At 30.2% G+C, this 14,900-nt stretch overlaps 1 protein-coding gene across 1 annotated transcript in view; it reads right to left on the bottom strand.

Annotated features, from left to right (window-relative positions):
• Positions 1-2,425: 2,425 nt before the first annotated feature.
• Positions 2,426-14,900, bottom strand: part of LOC143068247 (uncharacterized) — a 52,123-nt gene continuing 39,648 nt past the window's right edge. The window contains exon 2 of the mRNA XM_076242154.1: positions 2,426-10,525. Within this exon, the coding sequence (XP_076098269.1) occupies positions 9,483-10,523 (1,041 nt within the window). The 5' untranslated portion in view covers positions 10,524-10,525 and the 3' untranslated portion in view covers positions 2,426-9,482. The remainder of the gene's footprint in view (positions 10,526-14,900) is intronic.

The following is a 14,900-nucleotide window of genomic DNA, read 5'->3' as shown; positions in this document are numbered from 1 at the left end:
TATCAATGTTGCTTGGTACTTATACATCCCATATTGTGTTATTGTTCTATGGTAAATTTTTGTATTCTTGTCTTTCTTATTTGCAAATGCGCTTTGTCTGTATGCCTTTTTGTTATTCTTTGTTGACATATTCGTTTGTTATAGCGATTAAGATTTAAACACAATGTTGACTGCTGTACCCAATTTTTGACACATTTACCTAATTTGTCTGTTTGTTTTATTCACACATTGTTGTCAATACAACGTAACTCTATGCAACTATAATATAAGTGAACGACTTAGATAGCTATAAAACCAGATTTAATCCATAAATTCCTACATATGATAATATCTGTACCAAGTGAAGAATATGACAGTTGTTATCCATTCGTTTGTGCTTTTGATTTTGCCATTTGATTATGAACTTTCCGTTTAGAATTTTCCTCGGAGTTCGGTATTTTCTTTAGTTTACGTTTTATCATTCATGAATGCTCGCAGTTACGAAAATCCAACTAGATTGCAGTACACAACTAATACTTATAAAAGATCATATTTTCAAAATGGTGGCCGTTGTGATCGACAACATATTTAAAGAGTTTGATGGATTGATATTTCCGCAGACAGTCGGTATACCAATGGATACTAAATGCGCATTCCTACTGAATGACTTGTGTTTGTGCTCATTCGAAGGATTCATAAAAACATACAGATTAAAAGAAAGAAGCAGTTTAGTTACATTTAAACTGCTCCTAAAGAGCTATGAGGAAGAACAGATGCAATCGATGTGTCATAAGCTTGACGGTCACCATCATAAATTAGTTGACAGATTATATACACCAATAGTCGTCTTATTTGTAATTTTACCAATTCTCACAGTTTGACTGAGTGTGGTCTCGTTAAGCGGCCGATGCAAGCATTAACAGGACACGGTTACTCTGTCGACGCATCCGGTCGCGCCTTTAATCTGGAGATCATGCGTTTATCTGATTTTTTTTGTTGTTATCTAGATTTTTCTAACTGTCTTGTCTATCCATTTATCATAAACAAAAATTGTCTTAATTTGATATTAGGTAAAGTTTCAGGTTCAAAAATATTCCTGGCCGATAGTTTATAATTTATAGAACACCAAAGATCACCACCGATTTTGGATTGGTTTCTTTGGATTTCTATGTTGTATTTTGTGTGCTGTTATATTGCTTTTCGTTTTTTTTGCCATTTCATTGTGGGTTAGTTTTCTACTATGAGTTTGAATTATTGGTATTTCAGCTTTTAACACTGTTATAATCCTGGTATTACTCAATTTATTTCACTTGACTGGGCGGAGTTTATCCAGTTCGCTCATAATAAACCAGTCCATCTATAGATAGGTGTTTTAGGATACACTCATCAATGCATTGTCCAGTCATTCATTTGTAAATTCCTTTGAGGTCACTAATAGGTGATTAGAAATCAGTAATAACTATAACAGCAATCATCGTAATCACACACAATTTCAAATCTACTGTCCTCATGCAAATTAAAACGTAAGCTCCGCCCGATCAGTTGAAATAACATTGGTAATACCTTTGATAACTATTAACAATTCAGACTATTTCTATATTTGAGTTAATTTCTGGTTCTTTGCGAGTTACGAAACTTGATATGTAATCATCTGTTGTGTATTGTATTGTTTTGTTTTGTTTTTTAATTTTTATTTTAATCTCTTCGACCTTTGTTTTTGTAATGTTCATAAAATCATAATTGGCCAAGCAGCACTTTTGTACAGATACGCAAGACGTGTTTATCCTATGAAAAACTATATCTATGTTTCTGTATTTTGTATAACAACATAACATTTTATGTTTAGCCAATGAAAAAAGTCACATGGTTTGCAACCAAAGTTGTCCGAATATACTATAAATCTTTCAATACTTCTATTAATCCACTTTCTAAAGAACTGTTGCACTGAGGCTAACATAAAAGGAATAATTAACAATAAAAACGGAACATTTTTACCAGGCCTTGAAGTCATAAAACTTTGCTCAGTGCTCGGAGCACAAACATCATGCTTGAATAATGAAATCCAGCATTTTGATTGGTTGATTTTGGAGCATGAGTACAAAAAACTGACTCAAAAGTATTATGACTTTCAAGCCTGGTCTTTCTCTAATTCCAAAGCCACATCATTTTATATGGACTACTAGACCTTCCATTTAATTTAAACAAGTTAAGTATTTTTTCGGATTATATTTTACCGTTCCGATGTCAGAATGTACGTGAAATATATGCATGTTTCGAATGAATTACCTTTATGAACAGTTAAGAAACAGAAAATGACTGCATCTATGATATTTCATGTAAGCACAAAATGCTAACTACAGTGGTGGCAAAACCATCAGGAATGAAGAGTCCATATGGCTTTAAAAACAAACCTAAAGGAGTGCAAATAAGTACACAAATACTAGTAATCATAAGGTATAACTTTATTCAACGATGAAACATGAAGCTACATATGGCAAAATAATTGTTTTACAATTCGCCAAACAAAATATAAAAGTAGCACTCTATATCATGAAAACTATTTCACATTGTTGAGATTGTTTACTCCCTATTAGGCATGCATGCAAACCAAAAAATAAAGACACAACCGTATCAATGTTGTATGATGTGCAAATGCACAACACTCATAACCAAATTGTAAACTTTTCTGGTATTCATAATACAAAAAGTTTACAAGATGTAGAATGCTTGATAAAACTTCACACAAATAACAAAATACACACATGTTGGTACCTGCCTTATAAATATCGTTCGAAAACAAAGATATTATTCAATTGCTTTACTTGAATAGACAATGACACTATCACAAAACGTTCTGATTTAACAGTACTTATTTAGAACATTTTCGATCATGTCAATTATTAAAAAAGTAAGATGGAATCTTGCAAATCTAGATGTAGATATCTATCACTTTGGCACAAGTTTATATAAAATCAACTAAACAACAATATGTTAACGATCTTTACATACAATATTTTATAAGATTTAAATTTAATATTTTCATTATATAAAAATCTTTTAAATTCTTATTTGCTATATGTAGTAACGTCTTTTTAATAACATGAAATCTGACATCTTGGTATGAATTTTATTTAAAAGTGCCAGTTTATATAAATTGCACTGTTTTAAATTTTGACTTTTTCGGAGTATTGAAAGATAAAATTTTCATGATATATTCATCAATCAGGTAAATACAAAACAAAACAAAATTTTAAAAATATTCCAGACAAGTCATATAGTATTAGATATAAAGTCTTTTAGAATTTTCCAATCTTATTTATAATAACAACAGCTTTTTTCCCGATGGGGCCACCATATGTTGAGGATTAGAGTAATTGCGGTACTACTAGTAATGTACAGTTTCATATTGCGATCAGAATATACATAATTTGAACTAAATTCAGGTATCCAATTATCCATTTAAAATAAAATAGCAAAAATACCGAACTCCTAGGAAAAAATTTAAATCCAAAATCCAAAACGGATAGTCCGTAATTAATTGGCATTAAATCTATTGAGCATGTCAGAAATATACAATATTTTAAATTATAAGATTCACCAAGTTATGAACTAATTATATACTACTGTATTATTATTAGGTTATCATCATTCACAAAAGTAATTTCATATTTGTTTTGCATATACAATGTAATTGCCGTAGAATAAAAGGTTAACAAATTGTTGTCTTATAAATCTTTCTGTATTAAAAATAGATTTAGTTCATGACTGGAATTCATGTTGCAGACATTTCTTCATTAAGACATTTTGATCATGTAATAAAAAAATTACACCTTTCATTAAACAGTACAACCTTAATATTAGTACCTTATCAGTAATTTTTAATTTTCATTAGATAAATAATTTAATACAATTTGGAATGTTATTACAAAACAAAATGCAGAATGGGATTATGTTAATCACTTTGATTTGTTGTTTTGGCAAATGTATCCATTTCAAATCAAACAATAGACATGGGAAGGTTACAGAAGTGAACTGAATTGTTCAAATATTTCACTATGTTTGATTTCAAAGTTTATTACAGATTAAAAAATATTGGTATTCTAAAAGCGATTTAATAAAATTTACAAAATGGTCAATACATATAGTTCAGTATTTAAAAACTTATATGCAACTTTGAACCCTTATTTAACACTATATTTGTTTTCTTAAGAAAGCCGAGAATTAAAATAGTATTTTGCATCTTCAGAATGATGAACCCTGAATTTCAAGCGGTAGCACATTACTTTTTAGAATATCAGAAATGGGTAACATTAGAATATGAAAAAGAGTTTTTCTTGTTATTATGTCTCACTTTTTCTTCAAAAGATTATGACTCCCACTTCAATAAAATTTAAATTATTTAAATTAGTGAAGTTTGAATTAGTTGCAATATATTTTACAATGTTTTTGATAAATTAATTTCCTTATTTTCATCCGTGAACTATATATACTTTCCAACTGGAAATAATTTACTGTTATAGACATTATTGATCTATAGTTAGGCTATATACAGGTTTTACAACATATTTTTTAATGTTCAAATCATTTTATTACATCTGCACTTTGAAACCTTTTTTCTTGAATTGCCATATGTCACTATAACTTGTTTATGCATTTGTTATTTAAATATAACTAACAATTACTAATTATATTATAAAATATCTTAATCTAAAATGTCTGCAACATGCTTTACAGAGAAAAGTCTTATGACATGTTACCTCAAATGAAGCAATATAACAAATCATCAAGACTTATAATGATTGACATATGTATACACATCTTCACATTAACTCATAATAACACAAATATTTAACTTGTAACTTTTTTTATACAAGTCTTAATGCATAGAAATATTTTTGCTCTGGATTATATCATAAATTTATTATCAATAATGTTTTTTTCTAGATCACCAAAGAAATCAAATAATAATTTCGACTATCATTGACCATGTCACGAGTTTAAATACAGTTGTCATTCAAGTAACGCAATGGATTAAGATTATCTTTTCATGTAAAGTAGATTTTGCATAGTTATGAAAGCTTCATTCATGTTTGGAATCTTTAAACATGCTTTAAGCTATAAAACCAAAATATATATACATGATTTTAACAACAATCTGAAGGCATTTGGTACTTTCTTATGCCGTCGGAAGATACTGTTCAAATATTCAAAGAATACTGCATTTGCTATAGTGTTGCTTTGCAACTAAGCTACATATTTACATATTACAAAAGATAAGCACATGAAACAACAAAATCACAATCAAAGACATAACTATTATCAAGAGGCTCTAGTCCCCTTGTTATTACACACATTATTATGTTTTGTCATTGAAAATAAGAACGATTCCACCATCTTACCAAAATTAAGTTCTTCCAGTCAATAATTAACCGAGATGTCTACAAATCGTGAGCAAATGAAAGACGTTTTGTTTTGATTAATAATTAGTGAAAAGTTTTAATAGTGATCTAAAGAATTCATGTTACAGAAAGACCAAGACATTACTAAAGAGTCTATTTGAAACACAATATACCATATGATGTTAACCTATATTGGATGCAAATATTCTTGAAAATTAAAATGCGATTTATTTTTTAAATATATTACCATTTAATTTAGTTCGGTACTAGTATTCATATTAGGTCCAAATTAAAATTAGTTAATAAATTTTAAATTTTGTTGTTTGCACTGGGATCTCTAAGTTGATTTGCTGATTACGCCAAATATTGAAACATACTGAGATAGGCTGATTATCTATTACATATGTTTTTTCATTTAGAATTTCATCTTATTGCTGATTACTGTAATATCTATAACAATAACAACTTTCATTTGATCTGGATAAACTTAGTCAAACTTAGTCTTGGTAGAGTAGTTATAATAATCAACAATCATTTCAATGTTTCACGGGGTTAAATAACTTCTCATTACATAAAGATAATTTGTGCAGCTATAAAATAATCGCTGACAATGTTAGAAGTTTTATAAAATAAATAAAAACTTCATGCAACATAATATGGCACATTATATCATATATGGAAAATAACTGTAAAGCACCTTTAGCAGCAAAAAAAGTAATGTATATCATATTATTTCTAATGGAACTAAATAGCAAATTTCTTGGAAATATATTTATTATGATAATTATTTGAGTAACATTGTTTTACAATGCACAAACATTAGTAGTAGGTGGAGGGGACAGTGGTCACCATCACAGAACTGTTGGTAACCCTTCTTTTATCACCATTCTTTCTAGATACAGTATATATTCAGAGTTACACCCCTTTGACTGTATATCGATTTTTTTTTCAGAAAAAATCAAAATAGCACCATAATCTAGGATTATCAACAAATAAAGAAGTTGCATCTAAATAATACGTTTCTTCTTAGCAAATTAATATAAGCGTATCAAACTTTTAATTCCAGTGGAACATAAAACAGAATACATTATAAAAAGATATTCATGCATTTAATGCATTTGATAGACAAAGACAGAGGACAAAACCTGCATTTGATACAATTGAAAAAATCACAAAATACAAGCATTATTGCACAAATCGAAATTTTTGTAACAATATATGTTTCAATTCAAATATCTAAATACTTTCTATAATATTGCATTACACAACCAAACAAAACAAAACATTCTATAGTCAAATTGATAGTTTACACCGAGAAAATGTATCATGAATACAAATATCTATTTATATTTAGTAGTATGACATACATGTACAAAGAAAACATTTTACATATAATTTTGTAAATGGGCGAATTGCTGAAATTTAAAATTGCATTAATATGTGAGCATTGGCACTTTAATTTCAATAAGATATGATGTCCGCCATAATTTGAAAAAAATAGTAATTAAGAATATTCGAAATTAATTACAAAGCTTTGACAAATTAAAGCCAGGTTTGACCTACATAACAATATGTTTATATATATATATGTGTATATATATATGTAGTTCTACAACTGAAAAATATGCAGAGCCATTCGAAAATATGACTATATTTACACATTTACAATTGGTTAACATAGTAATGAACAGTTTCAACAAATCTAAACATCTTTATAATATACTTTAAACAACATCAACATGAATGCCATTTGAGCAAGTCATTAATATATATAGTTTGACTGGTCCGATCAATCCGCTTCTCATATGTTTAAAACACATGTGATTAACATTTACACTGATAATATCGTCAGATAGTGATACAACTGAATGATGGAACAATAGGGATGTGATTCAGTGTTAAATGCACTCAGAACCTCATATCAATATGCACTGACTTCCAGTTGATAGATCTCTCCTAAATTCATCATATTGAATGCTAGTTTTTGTAAAATGCACTTCATGTGAATTGATGGACTGACAATTAGTTTTAAATTTAAAATCTACTCCGGGGTATATGAACAATACATATTATTGGTAAGTTATCCATTACGACTGATCAATTATCGAATGAAACTGGTGGATGTTTGTTACGTATTATTTATTTTTCTATTTCTAAAATTATCCTTCCATATGAAGATCATTCTGAATGGATAACTAAAAGGCAAAACTCTAAACTGTGTGAAAAACTTGGACGTTCCTTTTTATTCCGAAACTGATTTTTGAAGCGAGAACAGATTTATAACTGTCATAACATCAGGATGAAATAGTTTAAGTGATCTTTGCGATTTTGATTTTTAAGTTGGATTTGAAACACTTTGGGAACCATGCACTACTCAATTAGAAAATGTACACAAGATATAACCAGTATATTCCGTCCAATGTGACTTTAAAATTAATAGTGTCGACTTTGCATTACAGTAACATTTTGTATGTTCAACATGAACAGCTTTCTCGTTGCTTATTGATACAAAGAGTACCATCAATTGGTGAAATATAAAAAAAAAAAAAAATTAAAGATACCATTGATTGAATCAAAAACCAAAATTCAGTCAATATATGTTTATTAGACATTGTATACTCCCATTGGCGATAGTAGGGGCCACTATTCAGCAGGCTAAGATTTTGATGAAAGGTATCTGTCCATGCAGTTGGGCTTGCATCAACTTGAAACTTAGTTCATATGTTCGTTGTGAACTTTTAGAATTGTTAAACAAATTAAGGTGTTAAACTAGATATCACAAATTATTTGATCAGTTTAGAGTTTTGGTTTTAAGATAATTGATTTCCAGTAAACCTAACGAATGTTGGTGTCATAAGTGTGTGTCGAGAACATATTAAATAAGAATCATTTTATAGTGCACTGATGGAGTTTGATAGAAAAGCCTCTTTGGGAGTATAGTATATTCTTAAGAGTTTAGATTATAGAAAATTTAAGGTTTGACCTAAGAAAGTTAAGAAAGAAGCTGTTAAATAATTATGATAACGTTTTAAAATATTATGTCAAGTAAATGTATTGCCCCAGATTTCGTAGCTTTCTTGTCAGCTTGTGTCAGATAGACAATTGATCTTGTATATTTGTTTATCTAATTTAGGAGTTTTAAGCATCAGTAAAAACTACTGTTGTCTCCAATTGATTTCAAAATATACAGGTATCTAAAAGAAATCGGTTTAAACGGTATATTTTATCTTCTTGGTTATACATATGTTTGGTCATAAAGCTGTAAAAATCTCTCATTAGCCCTTTAGCTTCATGTTATGAACACGATTTAATTTTCAGTAGTCAGAGAATTTGAAAAATCCAAAACAAATGATTTAAAAAAACCTAATTGAATAACACGGACAGGCAATTGTTCATTGAATACAATTAAAGTCATACCTTAACCATTACTTTGCTATATTTTAGTTCGTCAATAACAGCAAAATATGATACACATATAATTTTATACAACCCTTAAGCCTCAGATGTCTAATACATTAAAAACAATCATAAAAGATACCAAGTTCATACAATAAAATTACCTTTAAAGATTCTTATTATTCACACCAATCACAAGTGCTGATCTCCGATTATTGAAAGAACTAAGTCATATATGGAAATTTAAAAATTAAAAGTTCTTATTTCTTTAACTGTTTTAAGTGTATGAATGTAAAATATTAAAATAATGTTAATATCAGTCACATTAGTAGAAAAAAGGTGAGCAAAAGCGTCCAAACTATATAAAATTCTTTATGAATATTTTCCCTAATAATCAGAATGCACACATTCAAAATGTATACTGGCCCAACTAGGAAGAAATACGAATGTATCACATTTTGCTGCTCTTTGAATAAATCTTTGATTTACGGGTCTTTTCCCCATAACCAAATAGGCATTAAATGCTGCTGTTTCTTATCAGTGAGATTGTCTGCATACAATATAAGTAGTTAACATGAATATAAAACCAACCGGATTTCTCGTGCAGGAAGACCAACTGTTACCAATCAGTCCATTCTTGCTGCCAATGGACGGAAAGTTTCCGTTTATTTTAACGCTAATACAACAAGACGACACTGATCTACATCGTCATAGTGATGTAGTTTGACTGTCACCGTTTGATAAATTAGGGTTTTGGTGCATTAATGTTTCGATCTTCCCTTCTAAAAATTGAACTCTTTCTTTTAAGTAATGGTTCTCATATTCTAGTTCCAGAGCCCTCTTGTAAAAACTACGCTCTTTCTCCTTTTTTGCTTCTCGTGATCGTCGTGCAGAGTCATTGTTTTTCTTTCTTTTCTCCCAGTATCCATTGTCTTTGTATTCCGATGGTATGTTTGCCTTTTTTCTCTTTGAGATAATTTTTCTTGGTTTGTAACCGGCAACTGTTACACCACTATTTACCATTTCGTCAATATTTATATCCAAAGGAACAGTAGGTGGTGAATTACCTGGTGGCCAGTCTTCAAGTCGACTGCCACTCCCACTTCCGCTTGCTTTAGAATCGCTGTCCGATTCACCGAAATCAAAGGGCGGCAGTTTGTTTTTCAAAGGATCTTCAGGCCGATTAGGAATACCAAGTTGTGTAAGTTTAGATTCATGTTGTTTGAAAGACTTTTGGGAATATGTTTCATCTGATGAACTAGTGACACTTTTACTCAAATTTTCATAGAGTTCTGTGGTTGAATTGAACGAACAAGGCTTCCACTTTCGATCGCAAATTTCTGCTTTTAAAGCAACGTTAAAATCCGGGTATTTTTCATTAGAGTAGTTGCCATATTTTTGTCTGAACTGATCATGCAGTGGCTTTAAGCTATCAAGATCATACGATGGTCCGAATATGTTATGCATTCGTCCATTTGGCACTTGAGCGTGAAAGGTTCCATTATTTTGTGGCAAATATGGGTAGCTGCTATGAGTTGAAAAGTCTGGCACTTGATTCTGAATAGACCAAGGCTCAATGGAAGGTGTCGATTGAAAATGATCCGATCTCTCTGCTTTAACAAAGGCAGATCCATTAGATGTAGTAGCACCGTCTGGCCAATTACATAAGAGATCGTTATCACTATCCATTAACAATGCACCTGCCATTAATTTAGAAAAACTTTGCTCTTCTGCATTTGACGATGACATGCCTGAAAGAGAGAAAAATATGTAAATTAAATAATAACAATAATATAACAACTGCAGACTTGTACATTGCAAACTACCTACTTCCGTGAATAAAAGGAGATATATGGTTTACGTCAACGCGTCAGCAATGACACACATTTCTATAACACAGAAAAAGATCAAGATAATATGTATTCACAATACAAATTATGGAAATTTTCTACGTTCATTTGGTCAGTTTCTTCTGTGAAGAGTAATGGTAACTTAAATGCATTTACATTTGATTACCTAAACCGTTTTGTTTTAGGTCTTTATTGATAAACGAATGATACCTAAATAATCACTTGTTTCTGGAGTAACCTTCATTTGGGTATGGTTGTGACAACCAAAACTGAGAAGCAATATAAAACGTTATGAAACATAAACAATAAAGGTTTAGTATCAAGTAAATAAATCTTCCATCTGTGTGTTGTTAACAGACGATTGTAATCATTTTAATTTGGATATGTTACGTTTCAAGTTTTGTCCCCCTTTTTTGCACGTCATCATATCAATTTTCGACTATTAATATTTTATTCATGATATTTTCTGTAGTCCGATGTTGTGTAAATATTTAATATCTTGTCTGAAAAGGAATAAGTGTCGCATTATACATTGGTTTTGATACTGGCTTCTCAACACAATGACGTAAAAAAGTTGAACGTTTCCTTGTGATTTATCAATGAATGTATTGATAGTTATTCTAGAAGATGCCAGGAAAGAGGTCAAGCAAAATTATAGGAAGCGACTTCTTAGGAATAAATATTGATATTCTGCGATGCAATTCTCAGTTCTAGAGGAATGGTCAGTGTAATAAAGACAGTTTTATTGAGATGTGTTTGGCACAGTCTATTATAAGTACTTTGAAAACAAGGAAAGTAATTAGAATTGATCGTTCTATATATGAATATCGATCTAGCACAGGTCGATACGAGAATTTAGTTCGTTACAAGGCTGTCACGGTTTCATTTTCTTCAAATATCTGCATCTTAACGCAGATAGTGCATCTCATCAATGTATTGGATTAATAGTTGTCACGCTGTTGTAAGGATTTCTGTAGAGAGGAAAGTAGTTTTAGAAGAGTTTCATCTTCTAGTTTGATATGAGGATAACATATAAGGAATTACCTTTAACAGAGCGGAATATTTTCTTCAAAGACTGATTCGAAAGTTTTGAATAAAAAATAATCGTTTACTTTGAAAGAAGCAGCCTCAAGAAAATGAATTAACCGATAAATATAACATGAGTAAAATTAAGAGGTTAAAACAATAGAGATTTTGAACAAAAAGTCCTGGTTTCACTCAATAGATATAAGAAGATGTGGTATGAGTGCCAATGAGACAACTTTCCATCCAAGTCACAATTTTTTAAAAGTAAATTATATAGGTCAAGTACAGCTTCCAACACGGAATTTTGACTCACACCTAACAGCAAGCTATAAAGGGTCTAAACATGACTAGCGTAAAACAATTTCAGACAGGAAGGCCAACGGTCTAATCTATTATATATATATCACCAAATTTGCAAATAATCTAAATTAATTCATTCGGTTCTTTTTTAATTAGAATAGAAAAATAGTAGCTGTTGTACCAACTTAAGACTTAAGTACGTTGAATATGCAATATGCATATGTTTTATATCATGACGAAAAATCAATCTTCTACGAGCTGCATTTTGTTAGATTATACTGGTACTGTGCACTTGATTGATTATCTCCTAGATATGTACATCTCCCATTCTGCAATTTGACTAGAAAGTTCATTCTTATTTCGTTTGTGTATAAGAACACAGAATATGTGTTCTCCATGTCTACATTAGAAAACAATCAATTCATATGTTCTTGTCATTTAAATATTTTCTATTTCTTGACAGTTGGTGAATTATCAAAGATCTTACTTTAAATAAGATCTAGAACAAAAAACAACATATTTGATTTTCATGATCACTTTAACAAGACAATTGTCAAGTTTACCAATTTCTAGATATTGAAAACTCGTAATCCTTTAGAAACACAAACTAAGAGAGAAAGAGAAAAAAACCTGAGGGAATTACATGAACTTCAATCGCAGTGAGGAGGGTATTTCGTCATGATCATCGTATCTTGTTATGTATGTGTCAACCGCCATGCAAATCCGTATTCAGTAAGGAAAAGGAAACAATGGGCTTATTTACAGAACCAGTAATACACACCAGAAGAAGAGTATTGCATGTATGAAACACATATAACAAAAGAAGAAATGTATAGCAAAATAGAGAAACAATAGGTTCTTACTATAATAAGTACATCGGGTGCAACTAAAACTCTAGAACAATTACAATTACTGGAATCAGAATTTATATGGCTGAAATCGTAAATCAATGAAAAGTAAACTGTAGAATAGACTCTCAAAACAAGACAAAGTCAAATTTGAATTACGCTAAAACAGATGGCATGACAAATATGGAAATAACAATCGCACAACATGCAAATAGATATATAGAAAGTGCTTTAGAATTGATCATTTTATATGGATACTCTATGGTCTTAGACGGAAACGATTAAGGAGGTTATTCGGTGGCTTATATTGACTATTGTGAACCAAAAGAAGTAGTAGTACTTTCTTTGCTTTATACTTATACGAAGACTGGTTACTATATCACTCTTAATTTTAGGTACGAAAATGTATACTGAATGAAGAATAATCGGTCTATATGGAATCCGAATATACAATAAATTGTATAAGATGAAACAATTCTGAAAGTTTCCATGGAAACGCAATTGTAAGAATATTTCCAAAGAAGATCAGGATTATTGAAAATTCAGCATAAGCTTAAATTTAAAATAGACAATATGAAAATAATATTCAATAACTCGTATTTAAAGATATTAACAGACGTTTACTAAAACAGACAAATGATTGTGGAATGAGCAGGAAAATAAAAATATTTCTTGATATTTTGTACACATATATCGTGTACAATCTTGGAAATGTTCTTCTTTTCCTTCTTTATAAACTTGGCAGGAGGTTTCACAATCTATTTATATATTTAGTATTAAATCAAACAAGCAAAAGATAGCTGGCAGATTCGAACAATAAGATGTATGATCCTTTTATAGGAGCATAACTCTTCAAATACTTGTAACAAATCAAATATTTTGACTTAATGAGAGGAAGTTCAAATAACCATGACTGAAATAAAGCACATGCTGTTGTTTTTTGTTTTTTGTTTTTTTTTTAATATTTCTACCATGGAAAAAAAATTGTTGAATAATTTACAAATACCCATTTTTGTATTCCCGTTCTGCTGCACTAACTAGGGCTGCTAAAGAGTATACGTTTTTCATATTCCTTAAATAGATTTAAAGTCGAATTTAATTGAAATAATCCTAAGATAATTTGTTCAAACATCAAATTTGAAACATTTAAATCAATTACAATAGCATCTGATAGTTACAATGCAAAGGAATTACCAAGAATTTCCGTCATGGTTTTAACATCAGGTACTGAAATTACTATTAAATACAATTCATCAGTAAGCTCATAACGATAACAGTCCAAATAAGAATGGAAACAGGGAGAATTTGAAATTTCGATTAGATACTTCTTTGGAATGAGAAATTAAAAACTACAAGTTTAGAGTATTGGAAGTACGGAAAGCATAGAGATAAATGAAAAAGAAAATGTCAAAGAGACATCAAAACCAGTAAGCTCATAACAAAAACAGTCCATATAAGAATGGAAACACACGAATATACATGACATAAGTTTTTTGAGATAGAATTAGAACATTCGATCAAATTCGTCCTTTGAATAAGAAATTAAAAATTACAAGCTGACAGTATTGAAATTACGAAAAGAATAAAGAAAGTATTGGAAATACCGAAAGCATAAAGAGTGTAAAAAAAGGACATGTCAAAGGGACATTAAAAGCAACGAGTCATTTTTAACATCAGGGCTAAAAGAAAACTAAGGAAACAGACTCTTTAGCATCGAGAACCCTATAAAAGAGGAGTGAAACCCAACGTGTTACTTTTATTACGTTAAAGGTTACAAAAGAGCCCTAGATAATAGTTATCAAAGGTACCAGGGTTATGATTTAGTACGCCAGACGCGCGTTTCGTCTACATAAGACTCATCAGTGACGCTCAGGTCAAAATAGTTATAAAGCCAAACAAGTACAAAGTTGTAGAGCTTTGAGGATAAAAAATTCCAAAAAGTTGTGCCAAATAGGGCTAAGGTAATCTATGCCTGGGATAAGAAAAACCTTAGTTTTTCGAAAAATTCGAAGTTTTGTATACAGGAAATTTATAAAAATGACCATATATTAGATATTCATGTCAACACCGAATGCTGACTACTGAGCTGGTGATACCCTCGT

This window comes from Mytilus galloprovincialis, chromosome 3 (assembly GCF_965363235.1).
Source record: "Mytilus galloprovincialis chromosome 3, xbMytGall1.hap1.1, whole genome shotgun sequence".
NCBI lineage: Eukaryota > Metazoa > Mollusca > Bivalvia > Mytilida > Mytilidae > Mytilus > Mytilus galloprovincialis.
Note: the sequence above shows the minus strand (reverse complement) of the source record. Positions and strands in the feature narration are given on the sequence as shown.